We start from the raw sequence: 22,769 nt of genomic DNA on the forward strand, positions 1-22,769 counted from the left end.
GAGGTGAGAAACCAATTCAACACATTAATCTCAGATGACTTGAGCTGCTAGCTGAGTGCAGTATAACTCCAATCTGGTGAGCATAGCCAAACTGTAACAGCTCACAGGAGCCTCAAGTGAGTAATGCAGGCACCAGTTGAAGATGTCCTATCTTTTGCACAATGCGGCCAGGCCTTCATTGGAGGAGAGCTCAGGCTGCAGGTAAAAACTATCTTTAAGTACTAATACTTGTCATCAATTCAGCCTCTGCAGATTTCTGAATTTCTAATAATTACATGTGTTCTCCTTGCAATGTGACAGAGGTGTTAATTAAGACAACAGCCCGCTTAATCTTGAACTAATTACTTCTGATCCTAAACACACGCTAATTACCAAGCTCCATATCTTATCTCACTTCTCTTTCCAATGTAATTTAGAAGTGACAATTACTAATTGTGCTACCCAGAGTTATAATACTCCTGTTCGGCTAGTTATCTGCAAACAGGTCACCGCAGCATACTTTAGAAAGGAAAACCTCGTGTTTTTATTGCAACTTATCTGGCCTCTCAGGATATCCAAAGCATTTCACAATTAATAATGTCGGGGGGCAGTGACTGCTGTGATGTAGGTAAATATGGCAGCCATTTTGTGCACAGCAACAGCCCACAAACAGACTGATGGGGGAGCGTGGGCGAAGACACCCTACCCTTCGATTGGTGCCATGGGATCTTTCACACTGGCCGAACAGGCTGGACAAACCTTGGTTTTAATGTGTTGAATAAAAGGGTTTTAACACAAAATGTTGCTCTCAGTTATGAAGTGGACTGACACTGTGACCTCGTCCACGGTAACTTATTGTGAAACATGCCGTACAAGATGTTTGAGATTTAATTGGAAATAAATGAGTTGAACAAAACAGGCTATTTTCAATATTTCAGATAGTGGAAAGATTCACAGGGTGATTAACAGTCTGGAGTGGACAATCCTCACATGCTCTTAACCATCTTTCCACCAGCCCAGAATGGATGGCTAGTATCTGCACAGCGAGATGGTTTGATGGGTTCCCGCAAACCACACACTTGAGGGGTGGGGAATGCGAGTATCCCTTAGAACTCCAACCCAGATTCCCAGGCCAGAGTTTCAGTCTCTCCTTGCCGAGTTTGTTTGGTGAGGGGTTTGAAACCTATGGTCTCTGACTCAGAGGTAGGAATGCTACCATTGAGCCAAAGGCTCTCTCCCTAACCAAGTTACAATATTATTTTGCATTGTGGCCAGAGGGATCCTTAACAAAAATAATATTTGTACTCTTCCAGCTTTAAAACTGAGCAGAACCAGAAACCCACTGCAGATTCCAGCAGTGCTATAGCTACAGGAAAGGCTGGAAGTGCACAGCAGGCCAACCAGCATCTGGAAGAGTAAAATTGATTTATATTTTGTGAAAAATTCCTCAGAATTCCCAACTTAAACGTTAACCTGATCTTTCCAATTTACCAGAGGAGAGGCTAAACTGAGGCCCTGACTACTCTTTCAAGTGGATGTATAAAATCCCATGGCACTATTTTGAAGAAGAGCAGGGTAATTCTCCCCAGTGTCCTGGCCAATATTTATTCCTCAATTCAGCAACACAAAAATAGGGTTACCAGGTCATCCATCTTGCTGCTGTTCGTGAGGTCTTGCTGTGCACAAATTGGCCGCTGCCTTTAATACATTATCACAGTAATGTGGTATATCAATACACTTTAGCAGTAGTTAATTGGCTGTGATTTAGGACATCCCAAGTTCACAAATGGCGCTATACAAATGCTAATATTTTCCATTTTTACTTTCTGCACTGGGTGAGATGGTTCCAGTATTTGAAGTTTTCTTTTAGCTTATCTGGTAGTATAATGAACACCATTATTTATTTTATATTCAAAAATTGACTGCATATCATGTCATTGTGTTGTGTCCACCTCTGACTGCAGCCTATTGTTACAGACAGAATTCGTGTGGCCCCTTTCGGCCCATAGTCAGGGTGTTTATGTGTAAGGTGTATTTATTTCCTTCACCTCAGAGTGAATTTTCCTGATTTAAAATAAATTCCAGCAGTAAGCTTTTTGGTGACTTTTAAAAATAAAAAATATTATCACTCACTTTCCCCAACTGTTTAAAATGCACCACCTCAATCACTCGTCTCCCTCGCACTTTCACACACGCAAAGATTATGAAGTTAAAGTTTTAATTATAAAAATTGAATTTATGTTGAGCAGGCCTGATGTCTTCTTATTTGAGTTGACACTTTAGTTGGAGTGAAGATCTTTTAGAAATAAAGGATTCTCATGAAGCTGCAAAGCTTCTTGTAGAAGAATAGCCGGGAGATTAGTTCTCAGGTGGACTTGGAAACTGGAACAATTTCGTGAAAGAATAATAATTTTCATAATATTTTTTCTGGTTTATTGTGAAGTAGGCTTAGGGATGTAAGTATAGCTGGGTTTGTCTGTCTGTGTATGATTTAATTACATTTGAAGTCAAGCAGACTGCAGGTTTAAATCATCAAAAGGAGCTAGGTGCTTGACATGCTAATGAGTAAACATAGATGCTGGCTCAGAATGTAAGGTGTGAAGGGAATTTGCATTTTTAGATAAGTGAAGAGATTTGGATTTCAAAGGGATTTTAGTCTGTTTACAGCTAGCCAGATAAGCAAGGCTAAGGAATGTGTTTATTTTTTCCCAAAGGTTACTGGCAATATTGGCAACACGGAAGTTTTATATTATGAGGGAGATACAGTTTCAAAGACATATGAAACAATAGAATTCACATATTAAAAAGAGAGAAACATATATAAAGGAGAATGAAAGGTTATGTGACAGAAGGCCATGTCAGATCTAAAAGGAATGTGTGAAAAGCCTTAATGAAGCCTCCAGCATCTGTGCTTAAGTCTGCTGCCTAACGGAACTGAAGCTGGAGAAAAGCCATTTGGAATTCTACTGTCTTGCTGAGTCTGTTTTAAACCTAAAATTTATTTCAACCGTTGCCTTAAATGGAGTATAACTGGGGGTCAGCTTAATTAGGAATTTTAGGAGTTATTATAGTAGTAATTGTAGTCTTATGCATGTGCTTGAAATCTTTTATATTCTGTTAATAAATATTTTAATTTTTAATATCTCTAAAAGTCTTGGTGGACTTATTACTTCTGAATTCAGTGCACACATCTCGTAATAAATACAAGTTGAAAAACCGTTGTGATAGTGTGACCAAGTTTCCCTTGTGGATTTGGTCTGCCTGGCACACATCACCTGCCACGTCACAACAGCAAGTACAGTACCTTGGCGGCATTAGAAGACTTTTAGCTAAGATGGTTCAGCTGTTTATAAGACCATAAGACATAGGAGCAGAAATTAGGCCATTCGGCCCATCGAGTCTGCTCCGCCATTCAAACATGGCTGATAAGTTTTTCAACTCCATTCTCCCGCCTTCTTCCCGTAACCTTTGATCCCCTTACCAATCAAGAACCTATCTATCTCGGTCTTAAATACACTCAGTGACCTGGCCTCCACAGCCTTCTGTGGCAATGAATTCCATAGATGTTTCAGATGTTTCTGGTGTTTCAGATTTTTCTCACTGGTAAATTTGCTTTGTTCAGGTTGTACTGCTGTCCCCAAAAACTAGTTTCAGTCACATGACTGCAGGATTAACACTTCTGGGGTCCAGACCATCACAATGTAATGGCAGTTGACAATGGTCATTCATTCTTATATCTGCCCCAACTTGAACTCAAATATTCTCCCTTGTTCAGAGGCCAACAGTTTAGAGGTCCCATATTCCTCCAATGCTGGTTTACCTTCAAACAATGGGATGTGTAAACTTCATGGGCAGAATTTTACCAGTCGGTGAGCGGGGGGGCGGGGCCCGCTTGCCGACGCGCGGTGACGTCGGGGGAACTCCCGACGTCACCGCGCCAGATTTGAATTTTCAGGAAGGTGGGAGTGCGGCAAAATCAGCTGCACGTCCGCCAACCTGTCAATGGCCAATTGAGGCCATTGACAGGGCCAATTAAGTAATTAAAGGACCTGCCTGTCCAACCCAGGGGCCCCGTTGGTGCCCAGAAAAAACATGAAACCTCATCCACGGGCAGGATGAAGTTTCATGTAGGCTTTTAAATATTTTAATAAAGATTTGGTAAAAATTATGGACATGTCCCAACCCATGTGACTTTGTCACATGAGGGGACATGGAAGGGAATTTTTTTATTTCTATTTTTAATATTTTTGAAAGTAGAGGTGATTTCTCTGGGGCTGCGCTTAGTCTCAGGGAGATGAGTGCGTTATTTTGTGCGCATGTGCGAAAGAGCGCACTCTCAATTTTAGGAATCCCTCCCCCCCCCCCCACCCGCCACCACCCCCCCACCCCCCCACCCCCCCGCCACCCGCACAGGGAGCAGGTAGTGCTTCTGTGCGGATGTCACGCTGGACGGGTCTTAATTGGCCCGTCCACATAAAATGGTGCCGCTCCTCCAATCGGAAGTGCGCCCGCAACGCGCCCGCCCATCAACTCCCCCCCCCCACCCCACCCCCCACCCCCCGCCCCCCGAAGGGGGAAATTCAGCTCCATAGGTGGCTGCAAAGTTCCCTTATTCAGGCCCATGTTTAACTAAATATTGACCAAACAATCAAGTACTGTTCACATTTTAAATGTTCATAGTCATTTGTTAAGTTGCAGCCATTTTAACAGGTTTTATGCCGCTTTCACAAAGTATGACCTTACGGCCTGTAATATCCAATATCCTCATTCTTGTACTGAGCAAGACACTGTGTGCTGTGACAGTGGACGCAAGGGCTCCCACAGCAGAAATATGGTACCTCCCAAACCACGGGGGCCACCATCCTTGCCCCGCACTTCACAATCACAGATCAGTTGATCGTTGAAAGATCCTTTCAACTCCCTTCCAACACTTCCCTTTCCTGCCCTGCCCCTGTGCCACTTGATAAGGCGAGCACAGCTGCAAACTCGCAGCCCCTAAAAAAAAATGGAATACAGATGTTCAAAGCCTTTGAATTTATGACCTCTTTCAACAGGCAGACAGGAGAGATGTAAATCCTGTCAGTCTGGGCTGCATTGATGTGCATGTTCCAGAGATGAAAGATCAGATTAACCTTCCTTCACCAGGATAAGCAGGCAAAGAAAACAAATCTAACGTCTTGTAATATTTTTTGCCTTTTTAATTAATTCTTCAGTCTAGAAATGAATCATTTTTAAAAAAATACTTCTTAATTTGGTGATTAATGATAGGTTGGTAATGAATGAAAAATTGCTACAATGCTGGACTGACATTAACACGATTTCTCAATTCAAATACCTAGTGATTTGTTCAGCTCACACAAGGCCAAGGCTGCAGAGGGTTCTGCATTGAGTGTGTTGCTGTACAGTGTGTTCATACAGTGCCCAAGGTGAAATAACAATATTTATGCTGATGGAGCAGAGAGGCGAGTTAAAGTGCAAACTCAGCCTTGAGGAATTGTCTAAAGCCAACAAAGGCTGCCATTGCCTTTCAGCAGGTTATCCTTCAGTGAGGTTAAAACTCTGTCGCCCACTATCCTCCGACAAGACCTGCTTCCTCCAGTCCTTTATTTAAAAATTCAATTACAGGATGTGGGTGTCACTGGCAGGGCCAGCATTTATTGCCCAATCCCAATTACCCTTGAGGATGTGAAGGGGAGCCATCTTTTTCGAATGCGGTTTGTTAGACCACTTCAGACGGCAGTTAAGTGTCAACCACATTGTCATGTGCCTAGAGTCACGTGTAGGCCAGACTGGGCAAGCACAGCAGATTTCTTTCCCTGAAGGACATTAGTGAACCAGATGGGATTTTTTTAACAACGTCCTGATAGTTTCCTGGTCGCCATTATCAATACTAGCTTTTTAAATTCCAGATTAATTGAATTAATTGAATTTAAATTCCCCAGTTGCCATGGTGTGATTTGAGTCTCTGGATCATTGGTTCAGGCCTCTGATATATTAGTTCTGTAACATAACCACTATGCTACTCTACCCTAAATATCTTGTGTAGTCCTCCTGCACCTCCACTTACTGACTTTTTCCTGGATTCCATAGCCTTATCTTCATTTACAAATCCTTCCATTGCCTGGTCCTGACTTTACCACTGCAAATTCCTTATCCTCCATGCTCCCAACTCCTCTCCATTCCTCTCCTTCCCATTCTGCCATCCATGAAGCAGTTGTCATCAATCTTAAGCCTTCTTTCTGAAACTCCTTCCCTTGCTAACTGCACCCCCCCATCCCCTGCCCAAACGTCAGAAATATCCTCAAAGCCCTTGACCATTCCTTTGGTCAGCTCCCTAATTCTTCTCAGAAAGATGTTAGAAGGTCCCAAGATACCATTCACTAGAAGAAAGTCTAGCCCATTCCACCTGGTTTCTCATTTGGTTGCCAGCTGCCAGGATTCCCTTGGAGTCTTCAAGAAATAAATACCAAACTCCACTGCTGCCACTAAAAGTGTATAAAATTAAAATTAAGTCAACAAAATTATGAGGGGTCAAGATAGAGTGCAAAGGAAGGCCCTATTCCTGTTGGTTGAGGGGCCCATAACCAACGGGTGTAGATTTAGGGTAAAATGTAGAAGGATATATGGAGGATTCAAAAGGAATTTTTTTTCACCCAGACATTGGGCAGAATTTTGCCCTCGGACAGCCGACCCTCGTCACTGAAACAGGGCCCGCCGCCGTTTTGAGTGGGTGGGCCAGTTAAGGCCCACCCAGCGGCCTGCCCGACAGGAAGCGCTATGCGGGGTGGGGGGGGAGGGATTCCCCATCTGTCTAAGTGCGCTCTGTCACGCATGCGCACGAAAGAGCGCACTGCTCCCTGAGGCAAAGTGCTGCCTCACAGAGATTCGTGACAGGTCAGTCAAGTGTAAAAACAGAAACATTAAAAAATTATTAACATGTCCCCTCATGTGACAATGTCACACGAGATGGGACAGGTTAATAAAAAACACATAAACTTTATTACTTTTTTACAAAACGGACATGAAACTTCATCCCGCCAGTGGATGAAGTTTCATGAATAATCTGGAGCCCGCTGGGGCTCCTGGCCTGTCCGCCAGCCTTAAGGTTGGACGGGCAGGTCTTTAATTACTTTAGTTAGCCTGTCGATGGCCTCAATTGGCCATTGACAGGTTGGCGGGTGGACAGCTGATTTCGCTGTCCGCCCGCCTTCCTAAAAATTTAACGGGACTGGGATTCCTCCCAATGTCATCCCGTTCCCCTTGGCGAGCGGGCCCCGCCCCCAAATCGCCGAGGGGAAAATCCGGGCCAGTGGTGGGGATCTGGAGCTCATTGCCTGAAAGCGTGGTAGAGGCAGAAAGCCTCATAATATTTACAGAGTACTTGGATGTGCACTTGAGGTGCCGTAAACTGCAAGGCCATGAATGAAGAGCTGGCAAGTGCGATTAAGTTGGATAGCTACTTGTTGGCTGGTGTGTATACAATGGACCAAATCATCTCCGTCTGTGCTGGAAATTTCTATCATTCTATGAAAATCCAGGCATTAAAATTGTGTTTTCTGTTAATTTTTGTTGAACACTTTTTGTTGATTGGTTAGAAAAATATCAGACATGGGAACAAAGGCTGTTTGGCAGACGGTCAAGAATCAACCAATCCAGGCGATGAAGAAGCTATTCACTTTCTGATTGGCGTATGAAGGACGAGCAGAGAGAAAAAAGATCTCCTGTTGGGGGAAAAAAAATCCCTGCACTTTTTTCATTTGGTGCAGTCAATTAATTACTGAGGACAATATCAAGAGGCCTAGGACAATGACAGAAAATGCTCATTAAATTCTAATTTATCTCTCTGTTTGACAAACAACATCAACTGAATTTCTCTTCATCACAGTTTTCTTTACTTAAATCATCTTGCCTTTTATGCCTCATTCAATCACAATTCAAAAAGTTATTGCATTACAATGAAAGCTTTCTCAATGCAAGGGCAAAAATAGCCCTTGGAGAAAAGCAAAATCATCACCAAGGACGACATGGTACGAACTCACCATTTTCGGTATCTAGGATCCAAGAGACGTTCTCTCCAGACACTGCAGCTTTGTAATTCGAGGGAATGTGTATCTCATCTAAACATTGGCAGCAGACAACAAACCCATTCTATTCTCCTCTCTCTTTCTGACACACATGCATGGACACACACTGACTGTTGTGGCGTTATTGGCTGAAAAACCAGAGAGAGGATTGAATGGCTTCCTATCACTCCAATGTAGGTCAATTGGTAAGCCAATCAAATTCTTCCTAAAGTGTCTCCTCCTTTCCCCCCCTCCCCCGAAAACACCACCAGTACCCAAAGTGGATATTAAACTTTTGTAAATCAATGATTACAACTCAGTTGGAGTATTGTGTCCAATTCTGGGCACCACACTTTAGCATGGATGCGAAGAAAGGGTGGTGGAAGCAGAATCGTTAATGTTTTTCAAAAGAGAATTGGGTAAATGCCTGAAGGCAAAAAAGTTTGCACAACTATGGGGGAAGGGCAGGTGAGTGGGATTAATTGGGCGACTCTTTCAAAGAGCTGCCACAGGCACAATGGGCTGAATGGCCTCCTTCTGTGCTGTATTATTCTATGATCTTATAAGATCATAAATCAGTCACTTTTGGCCACTGTTGAGCAAAGTATTTGAAACGGCGCAGGGAAATCAGCCTGACCAGTGTCCTGTGTCACCACCTGGATGGTGTGAGTGTAAACCGAGGACCAGATTGAACTTGTCTTTGCCTATTCAAACGCTGTCACAGTTCAAAACTAAATCACACAGATCAGAAACACCTTGGTTTAAGGGTGGTTTTTGTTCAGTTACTTGGCACTATAATACCACTAGGACACAGGGCAAGAGAGCAAATTAAATCACTCTGGGTGTCAGCCCCTGATACCAGGTCCCTGTGGACAGTGCTCATTGGATATAGACAGGTCAACAACTGCAACAACAGCTTGCATTTAGTTAGTGTTGTTCACAGTGCAGTGTAAAGTGTCCCGAGGTACTTCATAGTCTGATGGGATCTCTGATTTCAAAGCTTGTATTTTTTGGATCATACCCAAGCTGAAAGGGATTTTAGGGAAACTAAAACTAGAGCAGAAACTGAAATGGAAACTGCTCGTTTCTTGGGAAACTGAAGCAAGTTAAGCCAGATAAAAAGACATCTGAGGCCAGTTGATCCAGTGGTTCAGAGCAGGCAGTATGAAGGGACACAAAGGCTGGATCTGGGGGCGAATTGAAGGAAAATAATGTTACTGCTACTGAGGCTTCAGCTATTTTAAAGAAACTGATTGACCAGCACCGGCTATGCAGTGTACAAGAGGGACCCACACTAAAAGACTGTCATGAGCAGAGCTAAGAAGGTTCTAGAAAAGTGCGGCATTGTGGTGAAGGCTATGCCTGTGGACAGGTTGCTTGGGAGCTATAGAACCATAGTAAAGTTACGGTGCCATTCAGCCCATTGTGTCTGCGCTGGCCAAAAAAAGAGGAAAAAGAAACTAGCCGCTGCGCTGTCAGATGAGAGCAGATGATGGCAAAAATCCTTGGGAAAAAAGGGGCTGGAATTCTACCTGAGGAAGATCAGTATCTTGAAAGACTGTGGCTGAAATTGGTGCCATATATAATATAAGTTGGGTGGACTACCAAGTAAGTCTGTGAGATCTATCTTTGTTGCATCTACTATTTAGTGTGTAATTTATAGTTTGTATTGACCACACTTTGCCTTTCAATTCATGTTTAATTTATGTTGATTTTGGCTTGACAAAGTCAAAGTTAGAAGGAGTGTAAGTTTATCCATTGGTTTCCTCGTTGGGGCCATTCAGTAAATTCAGTTCTTTGGGTTTGTTGGTCTCCATGGGGATCATAACAAAAGGAACATTATTAAACAAAACTTGACACTGAGTCACATAAGACAATATTCGGACAGGTGACCAAAAGCTTGGTCAAAGAGGATTGGTTTTAAAGGAGGAGAGGGTGCAGGGTGGTGGAGAGGCTTAGGGCCTGGGTGAATAAAGGCACAGCCAGCATGATGGAGTGATGAAAATTAAAGATATACAAGAAGCCGGAATTGGGAGAGCGCAGACATCTCGGAGGATTGAAGGGCTGGAAGAGGTTACAGAAGTAGGGAGGGCGAGGCCATGGAGTAAGTTTGAAAAAAAGGATGAGAATTTAAAAATCGAGGCATTGCTGAATTGAGAGCTAACATTGAGATAAAAACAAAAAGCTAAAAGCTACTGCGGATGCTGGAAATCCAAAACCAAAACAGAATTACCTGGAAAAACTCAGCAGGTCTGGCAGCATCAGTGGAGAAGTTCTGCCGAAGGGTCATGAAGACTCGAAACGTTAACTGATTTCTTCTCCACCAATGCTGCCAGACCTGCTGAGTTTTTCCAGGTAATTCTGTTTTTGTTTTGAGAGCTAACATTGGTCAGCGAACACAGGGGTGATGGACAAATGGAACTTGGTGCAAGTTAGAACACGGCAGAATTTTGGATTAGCTGCACTTTATGGAGGATGGAAGAATGGAAGCCGGCCAAGAGAACATGGGAATAGACGAGTCTAGATCTAATAAAGGTATTGGGCTTGGCTCATCTGTGATGTTTGCCTAGTTGAACAACCTGATAATGCTCGATGTGTAGCCTGGCACATGAAGGCAATGTACGAGAGGAATACAGCACCAAAGCAACAGTGCAACAGCAAAGAATCAGCCCCTCCAAGACACAAAGGAATGATAAGGGTAGATAAAAAACTCTGATGAAGGGTCATATGGACTCGAAGCGTCAACTGTGTCCCTCTCCGCAGATGCTGTCAGACCTGCTGAGTTTTTCCAGGTATTTTTGTTTTTGTTCTAGATTTCCAGCATCCACAGTATTTTGCTTTTAAAAAATTCAATCTGTAATTTCAGAACAAAAACAGGCCTAGCTGATTCTAAAATAATGATACACTCGAGCTCCCCCCAACCACAGGAAATCCCCAAGAACTTTACAGTTCATTAAATATTTTTGAAGTGTAGTTTTGTAATGTAGGAAACAGGAGAGCCAATTTGACAGTAACAAACTGCCACATGCAGCAGTATCAGGGCTTGATTCTTGGGCAAGTGATGAATATTGGCCAGGACACCAGGGAGATCTCCCCCTGCTCTTCCGCAAAATAGCCCCACGGCATACTTTACAGGAGAGATAGATTTTTAGCTGCCTCCTTCAGTTTCCCACAAGCAACAGAACCACTGACTGAACATTTCCAGAGGAAATTGAGATGAAAGTGTTAGTCCCAGCAATAGGCTCAAACAATCAATCAGCGTACAGTATTCTCTGCATGACTGATTCCGGTGCTGGGAAAAGTGGCTTGAAAGAGTTCAGAGCAGTGGGAGTGGATTGCAACCTAACCCACAGTAATCTGTAGAGTCAGTGCCTCCTGGGGAAGCTGATTTACACAATCTAGTTACTCCAATCTTTCCTCCAGCATTACCTCGAAACTTCCTCCTCAAGCACTCTCGACTGGCTCCCCCCTCTTCCCCTCTCTCTCTCTCTCTCTCTCTCTCTCAGCTCCGGTCTCGGCTCTGTTCTTCCGTTCCGTGAATGTGACACAGACTCAGCCCAGGAATTCAAACGGCAAAAGAAATGGTCGGCACGGTTCCTGGATTCAGACTGCCAAAAAGAAAATAAAAAGTGGCGTGGGCAACAGTGAAGGATGGGTGATACCAGGAATCCACAGATTAATTTCCCCACCTCTGTAAATCCTCCTGTAGATATAAGGGGTGAAGGTGGACCTGGGCGGGAGAGGCAGGATAGGCAGAGTCACTTTTGGTGCCAGTTAAACCACACACTGGTTATTCAATTCCAGTACCTTGGCAGGGTGTACCACATGGGATCCAGTGTGACTCTGCTCATTTCGTGCCCCCATTCCCATCTCCAATTTCACACCCATGCCTTTTGCATGTGGAATCAGGAGATACTGTCAATAAATAGTCCTTTTGCTTGACTTTCTTAAACTTTAAGAACCTATTGTAGTCAGATTAGAGAGCGTCCCATCTCTCGGGATGTAATCCCGTTTAGTGCCCAGTCACTGTATTAAATGGGAGGCCCATTTGTTTTGATGAGCTCACAGGAGTTACTCTGTCCATCTCCCAGAGGCTCAGGCAGGCTTAAACTAACAGACCGTCCCAAAAGCACAATCACTAGTGCGGCTTACTGACCATTTAACTGGTCAATGATGAGCGTCTGACAGAAACGCAAAGAACATCTCAATCACAGCCCAGCAAATCTATACCCTTTCCTGCAGTGGCTGGTCTGCTTTCTGGAAGAAAGAGCTTGCATTTATGTAGCGCCTTTCATGACCTCAGGATGTCTCAAAGCTTTTGAAGAGTGGTCACTGTTGTAATGTAGGGAAACGCAGCAGTCAATTTGCACACAGCAAGCTCCCAAAGAAGCAATGCGCTAATGACCAGATCACCTGTTTTAGTAATGTTGATTGAGGGAAAAATATTGGTCGGAACACTGTGGAGAACACCCCTGCTCTTCTTCAAAATAGTGCCATGGGATCTTTTCTGTCTAACCAAAAGATGGCACCTCCAACAGTGCAGCACTCTCTTGGTGCTGTACTGGAATATCAACCTAGATTTTGTGCTCAACTCTCTGGAGTGGGACTTGAACCCACAATCTTCTCAGAGGTGCAACTGAGTGCGACCCGCTGAATTCCTGCTGACTCCTGGTTTGCTGAGTTTTCATCCTCTGTCAACTTCTCCTGAGCTGTAACTTGCTGCATGCAGCCTCTGTTTCCATGGCTTGTGTAGAACATCATCATCACTCTGCCAGCTCCCTCGATTGTGGAGCGCTCCCAGTTTTGTCTAAATGTTACAATCATGATTTAATCACTCTGTATGTCTGCTCAGTTATACTGGTGCTTTTGTTGTAGGGGCATACCAAACTAGGGATCATTATTATACAAGTTAGTCGATAATAAATTCAATAAAGAGTTAAGGAGAAACTTCAGCATGGTATGAATATGGAACTCTCTACCATATGGAGTGGTTGAGGTCAATAGCATAGGTGCATTTAAGGGGAGAGCTAGATAGGCACAACGAGGGAGGAAGTATTAGAACGATATGCTGATAAGAGTGAGATGAAGTAGAGTAGGAGAAGACCCATATGGAGCATAGACACTAGCATAAACCAGTTGACCTGTTTCTGTTCTGTACATTCTATATGTATGAATGGGAATTCTTTGCTTCTGTGGCTCTTCATCCTCATCACTACCCTCCCTTCCAAAAGCCTCTACTTTCAACCATTTTGTCTTCCCCTTGCCAATCCCTCCTGCTCAGTGTCCACTATCTGCCCTCTTCCCTGAATGGTGTGCTGAGATATCTCTCTACTCAAAGAATGTCACAAAAATGTGCACTGGATTTGACTAAGTCCAAGGGCAGAGTTTTATATCCCGTGGGCATGCACGCGCCCGACCCAATTGGGCATAAAATCGCATGAGATGACGTCAGGCGAGCGCCCCAACGTCATCACAGACTCGCACAACATTTCACTCAGTGGGCGCGTCCAGAAGTCAGCTGTGAGCCCGCCGACAATTAAGCGGCAATTAAGCCCATTTAACGGCACAATTCTCTGCGAGTTTTCATGGCGGACGGGCGAATTGGCCAGCCAGCCTTTAAATTTTTAATGAAACCTCAATCCAAGGGTGGGGTGAAATCTCCGTTAGTAAAGGAAATAAAGAGAAATATCTGGGGACAGCATTTTTATGAGGTACGCTTTCAGGTGCTTGATTGTGAGACATGGACATTTTTTCCCACTTTTTTATGCTTCATCTCATTATTTGCAGGTCTGCAGCGCACTGAAGCAGCCGTCTGCCTTCGGCGAGCTCTCTCGAAGCGCTCAGCCTCGCCCGCGGAGATGTCATCGCCCGCCCTCTTCCCGCTCCCGCCCCGCAGCCATTCCCAGGCAGCCATTAATTGGCCAGCCAGTGTGGAATGGTGGTTGAGGGCCGATCGCAGTTGGGGGCCTGTTTCCCAGCCACTCCCAGGCCGCCAATTGCGTGCGTCCTACGGGGAGAAAATTCAGGCCCAAGTGTTTTTCATTTCAGAACATGTAATAACTTAAAGCAACCAGAGAGTGGCAATGCGGTTACCAAGGCAACCTTGCCTCCAATAATCAAAATTATCTACTTTAATTGTAAACCTACTTTTGTGAATAAAACATCCCAGTCCTTTGTTCTTCTAAAAGCTTCTTTCATAGTCTCATCCCTCACCTGAAACCTTCTTCAGCTGCACTATTGTCTCCTTTCCAAAATTTCCATTGCTTTGCGTCTGTCCAGCTCCCACTCCACCTGCCTTCAGCTGCCTGGGCCCCATGCTCTGAAATTCTGTCCCTAAACCTCTCTGCCTCTCCACCTCTCTCTCTAGCATTAAAGATCATTCAGCCTCACTACCCACCTCAATGGTCATCCTGCCTAATATTTCCTTCTTTGCCTTGGCATCCGTTTGTCTGATTTTGCCTCTGTAAAGCATCTTGGGATGTTTTTCTACATTAAAAGGTACTGTAAAAATACAAGTTGTTGTTTTAGATGGCCCTGGCACATGCTACCCATCCAATCTATCTCTGTCTCTCTTTCTCTGTGTGTCTGCCTCTCTGTCTGTTGCTCATTCTGTATTTCTCTCTTTCCCTCTCTGCTTCTCTTTCATTCTCACTCTATGTCTCTCTCTGCTTCTCTCTGTGTGTTTCTGTGTCTCCACTCGCTCTCTGCTTTTCATCCTGTCTTTCTTTCTCTGCCTCTGTGTATTTGTGTCTCTCTGCATCTATGCGTCTCTCTTTTTCTACATGTCTCTCACTGCCTCTGTCTCTCTTTGCTTGTTTATGTGTGTTTCTCCCTGTATCTCCTCTCTGCCTTGCTGTCTCTCTTTCTCTTTGTCTCTGCTTCCATGTATTTGTCTCCCTCTACATCTTTGTCTCTCTATCTGTATCTCTCTCTGCCCCTCTGTCTGTGGCTCCTATCTCTCTGCCTTTCTGTGTGTGGCTCTCTCTACCTCTGTGTGTTTCTCTCTGTGTATCTCTCTATCTCTCCATGTCTCTCTCTTTCTTTCTCTTTCATTGTCTCCTCTTTACCTCTGTGTATGTGCATCTCTCTCCGTTTCCCTGTGTCTTCTCTTTCTCTGCCTCTGTGTGTTACTCCTTCTCTCTTGCATTTCTCCTCTCTTTCTGTCTTTCTCACTCTCTCCCATCAGGTCCGAGAATTAATTCACTGAACCAGCTTCATCTGCAGCACCTTCATTATCCTGGCAACAGGCTTATCACCAAGGGGAGGGTCCTCTTTAAAACCTGCTCATCAACACCTCCCTTTAAGAGCCCGGGCCCTCTGCTCCACACGTCTGTCAACTCAGCAGCAAGCCTGTCTCTCAATTCTTTAACTTGGCTTGTGGTAGCCAAACCTGATGAATCAGAGATTATGTAGAGAGGCTGTCAAGAGACAATGCATCTACTCTAAATCCTAACCTTCCGCAGTAAGAAAATCCTTCTAAACTTATTACTGTTGGAAAATAATGTTTTCATCCTGTCTGTATTACACAAGCTTTACATCCCTTAGGATAACAAAGAAAAAGCTTGCATTTATATAGCACCTTTCCCAGCCTCCGGATGTTCCAAAGATTTTTGCAGCCGATTAATCTTTTTTTAAACAAGTAACTATTCCCAGCCAGTGGCTACAAGAACAACTTGCATTTCTTTAGCGCTCCTGGGGTACAGCAAAAGACTTGAAAGGCTTCGCAGAACAACAGGCAGGGAAAAGGAAGGAGGGAAAAGGGAAATCAGAAAAGATTTAGGTGGGTGGAGGGGATCGTGCGAGGGAAGAAAGCAGAGTGGAATGGCATAGAAAGAAAGACTTGTATTTATATAGCGCCTTTCGTGACCTCATGAGGTCGCTTCTCAGCCAATGATGTACTTTTGAAATATAGTCACTATTGTAATACAGGAAATGTAACAGCCAGTTTGTGCACAGCAGGATCCCACAAGCAACAATGACCAGGTGGTATGGTAATTGGTACATGATGGTGAGACTAAGGGTAGAGTGACTTAACAAAGTTAGAACTGATGTCAGGAAGTTCCTTCCACAGAGAGTGATGAACACATGGAGAGGACTCAAACGTAGAGGAAAGAAAGGGAAGAGCCTGATATCATTTCAGAGAGAGTTGGATGACGGGGATGGGGGACAGTGGGAGGGGAGTGTGGATGGATGAATTGAATGATCTCCCTTATCTGCACCCTGTGGGCTGTACTTGGGACCTCAATGTCATGACTGACCACCCCTAATCGCAAACCCACCCCCACCACCATCCGCGCACACAGGTTATATTCTGGGTAACACTGTCACTGCTTCAAGCAACACTCAAGAGCTACCCAATGGGAAGGAGCATCTATTGAGAAGCGGCAAAGCAGTAAAATAAATGAGAACCAAATGCAGGGGACGAGCAGGATGGGCTTAATATCCCAGAGCAGCATCGAAACTTGGCAGGGCTGTTTGGGAAGGGGCTGTGAGTGATGGGCCCTTCAAATGCTGGCTAGAGAGATGCAGGGAAGTGTTCCTTTTTATATCGAATGTAGTGTTCTGTTGCTGAGTGTACTGCTGCTATTTATTATCAGGCAGGATGTTGGCCTGTAGTCAGCTACATTCCTGCTGCATAAAAACTGAAGATTTGATATTGGGGATTACGAAAGAGCAGAGTGAAGGTCACCCCTGCTCCGCCAGTCCTTCCATTCACAGATGTTAGAGTCCTGCATTATTCTGGTTCAAAGTGATGTTTGGAAACCTTGCATTGATGTCTGGTAAAGCCATAAGACCGACAGCTTTTAATATTTTTACTACTAGACTCTGTGAAGTTAATTCAATGCCCACTGTGGGACTGAGCTACACAGGTTCAAAAGGTCCCAACTACAACCACCCCTAGCTGCACTGGCTGATGTGAATGTGATGATGCAGTTGTGCCACTGTTAGTGTCACTGTCCCCAGGTTGGGGCAGGAGCTGAAGGGGAGTATCTGTCAGTGTTGCTACTCCTGATTGCTGCCCAAGAGAACATTACAAACGTTTGCGTTGCAGACCACCTCTCTTGGGGAAAACACTGCAGCTGACGGGGCCCATGTGGAGGCAAACACTGAAATTCGGCTCCGCACGCTTCGGGGACCATCTACACCAAACTCCCAATGTCTCAGGTGCCCGGAGGAAGGCCAGAGGTGGCAGAGCTGCAGAGGTTCCCCAGGCACGATCAGCAACAACGTGAGCTGCCAGTTCAGTGGACGTCCATGCCAATCCTTCATCAAACTCTTCAACCACTCACAGAAGCTAATGGCATCATCTACAGCTTGGACACACTCAAACAGAAGGAGTCGACCACAATATGTCCAATGGAGGTGTGTGGAAGTCGAACGATGAGGCTCAGCAGTGATGCCTGCCACAGTCAAATAGGCCACTGACGCACATATAAACTAGTTCCTTCAGGTGAGGTCCTGAAAGGTGGGTGTTTTCTCCCAGAAGGGATTAGCATCATCAGGGAAGCAGAAAGGGAGAAAGAAAAGAGGGACAGAAAAGGGGCGTGTTTACCAGTCTCTTGCTTTTTCCTCTTTAAGAAAATATTTGAATTTATGTAAGAATTTGTTGTTGGAGTTTCTTAGTCACAGAGCAATCCTACCTTTCACCCATTTAAATTGCCAGAAATAGAGAACATCTGGGAACCAAACTATGTATGTGAAAAACATATTGTGGGATCCTGGTCACTTTTGCAACTCCCTGTTCAAGATTCCTGGAGGGAATCATTTCAGTGGGATGATCTTTCTCATACAGCAAGCAGCACTAGGAAAGCCAGTTGTAGCAAAGCCGGTGTCAGTTAAGCCTGTTCCTTTCAGCTCATCTCTGTCCTTTCAGCCTCTCGCTGATTTAGATCTTTCTCCACCCAATTTCCACTACCATCCAGGACGAGCCTGAGTCCGTTGTGTTCTCATCCGAGAGTATAATTGGAACTGAAGACCACCTGAGGAATTCCCCGTATTGTTGCTTTTCCAGCTCAGTCCCACGCTAAACCTGATGAACTGTGTCATTTTGGAGGCAACTAGCAGAACTGAAAGATGGCATTCATCTTTCTTTGGTTAATCTTTTTCCAGCCTGCAGTATCTAGCTGTTGTTCACAGGGCTGACCTTGTACTCTAAACCCATAAACTCTATCCTTAGGCATTCCTGGAGGTTGGAATGTGCTTCAGTAACTGCAGCGCATGGCAACGAATAAGTCACATCTGCCTTGGAGCTGCCAGTCAGAAGCAGTAAATCCAGTGGCATTTATCTCATTGCCTGGCCCCAAGCCAACACTTTGTGGGCAGATACATGTATTTGCATCACTGAGAGAAACTTGATAATGGCAAAAAACTGTGTAAGACAGTGCGCATGGTGAAAGGCCCATTGGAAAAGAGCTGAGTTTGATCCACTTGTCACCCAATGCTTTCCAGCTGGGATTAAGAACAGGAATATGGCAGATACGTATTTCCTCTCCCTAGACTGCGTAAGCCATGGCTCTTTTTTTATTCATTCATGGGGCATGGGTTTCGCTGGCTGGGCCAGCATTTATTGCCCATCCCTAATTGCCCTTGAGAAGGTGGTAGTGAGCTGCCTTCTTGAACCGCTGCAGTCCATGTGCTGTAGGAACACTGACAGTGCTATTAGGGAAGGAGTTCCAGGATTTTGACCCAGCGACAGTGAGGGAACAGTGATACATTTCCAAGTCAGGATGGTAAGTGACTTGGAGAGGAACTTCCAGGTGGTGGTGTTCCCATGTGTCTGTTGCCCTTGTCCTTCTAGATGGTAGTGGTCGTGGGTTTGGAAGGTGCTGCCTAAGGAGCCTTGGTGAATCCCTGCAGTGCATCTTGTAGATGGTGCACACTGCTGCCACTGTGCGTCGGTGGTGGAGGGAGTGAATGTTTGTGGATGGGGTGCCAATCAAGCAGGCTGATTTGTCCTGGATGGTGTCAAGCTTCTTGAGCGTTGTTGGAGCTGCACTCATCCAAGCAAGTGGGGAGTATTCCATCACAATCCTGACTTGTGCCTTGTAGATAGTGCACAAGCTTTGAGGAGACAGGAGGTGAGTTACTCGCTGCAGCATTCCTAGCCTCTGACCTGCTGTTGTAGCCACAGTATTTATATGGCTAATCCAGTTCAGTTTCTGAGTGGATAGTGCTCCTATCTCTGAGTCAGAAGCCTCTGGCTTCAAGACCCTTCCCAAAGATTTGACCCCCTCCAGCGCAGTACTGAGGGAGCGCTGCACTGTCTGAGGTGCCCTCTATCCAATGAGGAGTTAAACCCCATCTGCTCTCTTAGGCAGAACATCCCATGGCACTATTTCGAAGATTTCCACGGTGTCCTCGCCACTATTTAACCCTCAATCAACGCCAGTAATTGGTCATTCATCACATTGCTGATTGTGGGAGTTTGCTGTCCACAAGATAGCTGCCAAATTTCCTACATTTCCTACAGTGACTACACTTTTCTTGTCAAAATAAAGCTGGGTAAGAAAGGAACTGAGCCTTTGATGATGTTTGTTCTGGTGGACCTTTCTCAAAACGGATATGGAGCCTATGCGAACTCTGTAGATAAGTGTGGCTCTCGATTCTGCAAACCTTACACTCATTTTTGCCTACAGGGTGTTATATTTTATGGTATTATCTGTAAGTGTCTGCAAAGAGCTAGGAACTAATTGTATGTGTAAGTGTTCCAGGGGGCCACGTTCCACAGCTACACTACAGACTCATGAGATGTGTAGCCGAACCCCTTCAAACCCGTCCTTCTTTTGTACGGTGCAGCATGGCAAATGTTAAACATAAAGAGCTCTCATCTTTCCAAATTTAAATGTGATTATTACCAGCACGAGGGAGCCAAAAGGCAACAAGATCACATAGCAGAGTTTCAGCCTTGCTTCACATCCTCCATCTTACCCTCCAGTCACATGAGCCATCGGTGTCGTGACATCGGGAAAGGAATGGGTGAGATTTGCACTGTTTGTGACCACACCTTTGCACAGGCTGAACTCCAAGCTGCATTGCTGAATCGGCCCTGTGAATGCATGTATTAAAGTCGACCCTAACAGGAGTGGGTTTGAGCACAGGCCGTTCGCACCTCAGGAACTCTGTCTGAAACCACTAAACTGAATAATACACTGCCAAAGGTCTGCGAACGCTCTGCCAACAATATCTTTGACACAACTATTGTCATTCAGGGAAGCCGGCCTAGTCAGAGATTAAGTTAGAAAATCTTAATAACACAGTCTTAACTGCACAGAGTCAGTTCTGTGGAATCATCCAGAACACCAAAATCCCATAACACCACACTACATCTCCAAGCATCGAACGACAAAAAGCCTTAGTTTCAAGTCATGAATGATTTATTTCCTCAGTAAGTAGCACTGCAGTTCCTCTGGAAGAATGCAGCTAACTAATGCATTGTACTCAGCCCCTGCTCTCTGTACTATGACATTATTCAACCAATTGTGATGTGTTCTTCACAATATTATGGTCATTCTTACACCACTGCCTTAGTGGTCTGCTTGTAACTGACCCAAAGAAGGTCTCAAAATCAAAATGCTACGCAAACTGAATGGCCCCCTGCATGTGATTCTGTGGCTGTAACTATGTGGGGTCTGTAGGAGTGTGTCAACAAGAGTTACTGCCTGCAGGACAGGAAAAGCCTATTTCTGGGGGGTTGGATAAGGAAATACAAGCTGATAGTTTGTTACGGAAAGAACTTGCATTTCTATAGCACCTTTCACAACCTCAGAACATCCCAAAACATTTTACAGCCAATGAAACACTTCTGGAGTCCATTCACTGTTGTAATGTAGGAAATGCAGCAACCAATTTGTGCACAGCAAGCTCCCACAAAAAGCAAGGTGATGCTGACCAAATAATCTGCTTTTGTGATGTTGATTGAGGGATAAATATTGACCAGGACACCGGAGGTAACTCCCCTGTTCTCTAAAACACTCTGATACTGACAGAGGAAACTGGGCCTATCCTCCCTCACCGACTGTGCGCAAAGAAGTTTAGTGTTGTTGTTCTTCAGCTACATTAATTCTCCCAACTATTTGGCTGCATTTAAAGTCAGCCCAGTGTTCCCTGCTCCCTGTGATTCCATAAATAATAAAACACCACAGTCCCCTGCTGATTATCTTGGCAGAGAACAATCATCCCATCTGCGCCTGCATGTCGGAGTCCTGAAATTTATATCAAAAATCAGGATAATGATACATTGTTGGAGGCTTGCATTAAATATGCAATAGTCTGACTAATCTAATCAAATGTGACCTTTCACTCCTCTTGTGTATTGCAAATAACAAGCTTGTTACCAAAGAGAATCAGAGCAGAAATAATTCAAAACCTCTTTACTTTGTAGAAAATTCTAGAATTGATCATTTATTAAACTTAAAAGTTCTTTAAGGAGCTCCAATCTAGTGGCCTTCACTTTAGGCTCCTTGGCCGGGATTTTACAGCCCCCTCTCGGGTGGGACCCCCCCCGCCCCACCCCCACCCCCGGTGGGGAGGCGGCGCCCCAGCCTGAAGTCTATTGACTTGTGGCGGGACCGGAAGATGGCGGTGGCAGCCGGGTGTGGAAAACCCCGCCGTCAGTGTTGGGGTATCATGATTCCCATCTGATGAGGCTGAGGTGACCAGGGATGGACGGAACAGTTTCAGTTTGCCCTCCAATTTTTCTCCACTCCTCTCCTGTAAAACAATGGAACCTGACATTCCTCCGTCATTTCACTCAAACTATGACCCTTCGTGTGCCTAAACAGTGGCTGGCTATTCGACTGCAAAGGGCATCACAGCAGAGTTCAATGGCGTATTCCCTCACGCGGACGATTTCTAGTGGAAGGTGGGTTGCAGGGGGAGTAGGAACCCTGATCTTTTCCCCACCCGCCCCGCTCCCACCCCCGCACACCAAGGTGCTGAGACAAGCTGTAATGTGTCCTCATGTTGCTCACAGCTGAGATCAGTAACTCAGCGCATAGCTAGAGTCAAAGCTGAGGCCTTCTGCAGTGTATGGACAGTGCTGAACGAGGCAGTGTTTTTGCCCACTCTGCTTTTTTGGGAAAGACAAGAAGTAGTTTCTAAATGTACATCAGAGGAGATTCTGAGATTAATAACTTATTATTTTTAAAGGTCATTTTAAAGGTCCAATCAAACAGATTTCCACATTTGGCAAATTGCATCAGTGAATATCAGGAGGCTCGGGGCCAATTATGTATTTTCAGCTTATGCTATGTATCCAATGCTTTAAAGAGGAAATGCTCTACAGAAAGATAACGCCTGAGATTTAGGATGTTGAATCTGTGTGGTACAGTCTAGAGTCCAGCGAGTGGGAGCACCCACTTATAGAATGAATTAAAGAATCAGATAGCACAGAGGGAGGTCATTCGGCCCATCATGCCTGTGCCAGCTCTTTGAAAGAGCTATCCAATGAGACTCACTGCCCTTGCTCGTACCCCACAGCCCTCCAAATGTTTCCTTTACAAGTAGACATCCAATTCCCCTTTTAAAGCTACCATTTAATCTGCTTCCATTATTGCCCTCTCAGGTGGTGCTTTTCCAGGTTGTAGCAATTCATGTATTTTTTTTAATGCCTCAGGTGAAAACCAGGCATTCAGAAATGTTGTTGTGAGGTGAGAGTGACTGCCCTTGACATCAAGACCGCATTTAACCGAGTGTGGCATCAAGGAGCTCTAGCAAAATTGGAGTTAA

At 44.8% G+C, this 22,769-nt stretch overlaps 1 protein-coding gene across 4 annotated transcripts in view; it reads right to left on the reverse strand.

The window, feature by feature from the left end:
- Positions 1-22,769, reverse strand: part of coro2ba (coronin, actin binding protein, 2Ba) — a 169,390-nt gene that overhangs the window by 86,439 nt on the left and 60,182 nt on the right. Inside the window, exon 1 of one of the 4 annotated variants that reach the window (XM_078530061.1) lies at positions 8,019-8,195. The exons of 2 other annotated variants lie outside the window; for them this stretch is intronic. In XM_078530061.1, the coding sequence (XP_078386187.1) occupies positions 8,019-8,021 (3 nt within the window). In that variant the 5' untranslated portion in view covers positions 8,022-8,195. Of the gene's footprint in view, positions 1-8,018; positions 8,196-11,471; positions 11,656-22,769 lie in introns of those variants that run through there. One more of the 4 variants, XM_078530062.1, reaches the window with a different exon arrangement.

Source organism: Cetorhinus maximus, chromosome 26 (genome assembly GCF_964194155.1).
Source record: "Cetorhinus maximus chromosome 26, sCetMax3.hap1.1, whole genome shotgun sequence".
NCBI lineage: Eukaryota > Metazoa > Chordata > Chondrichthyes > Lamniformes > Cetorhinidae > Cetorhinus > Cetorhinus maximus.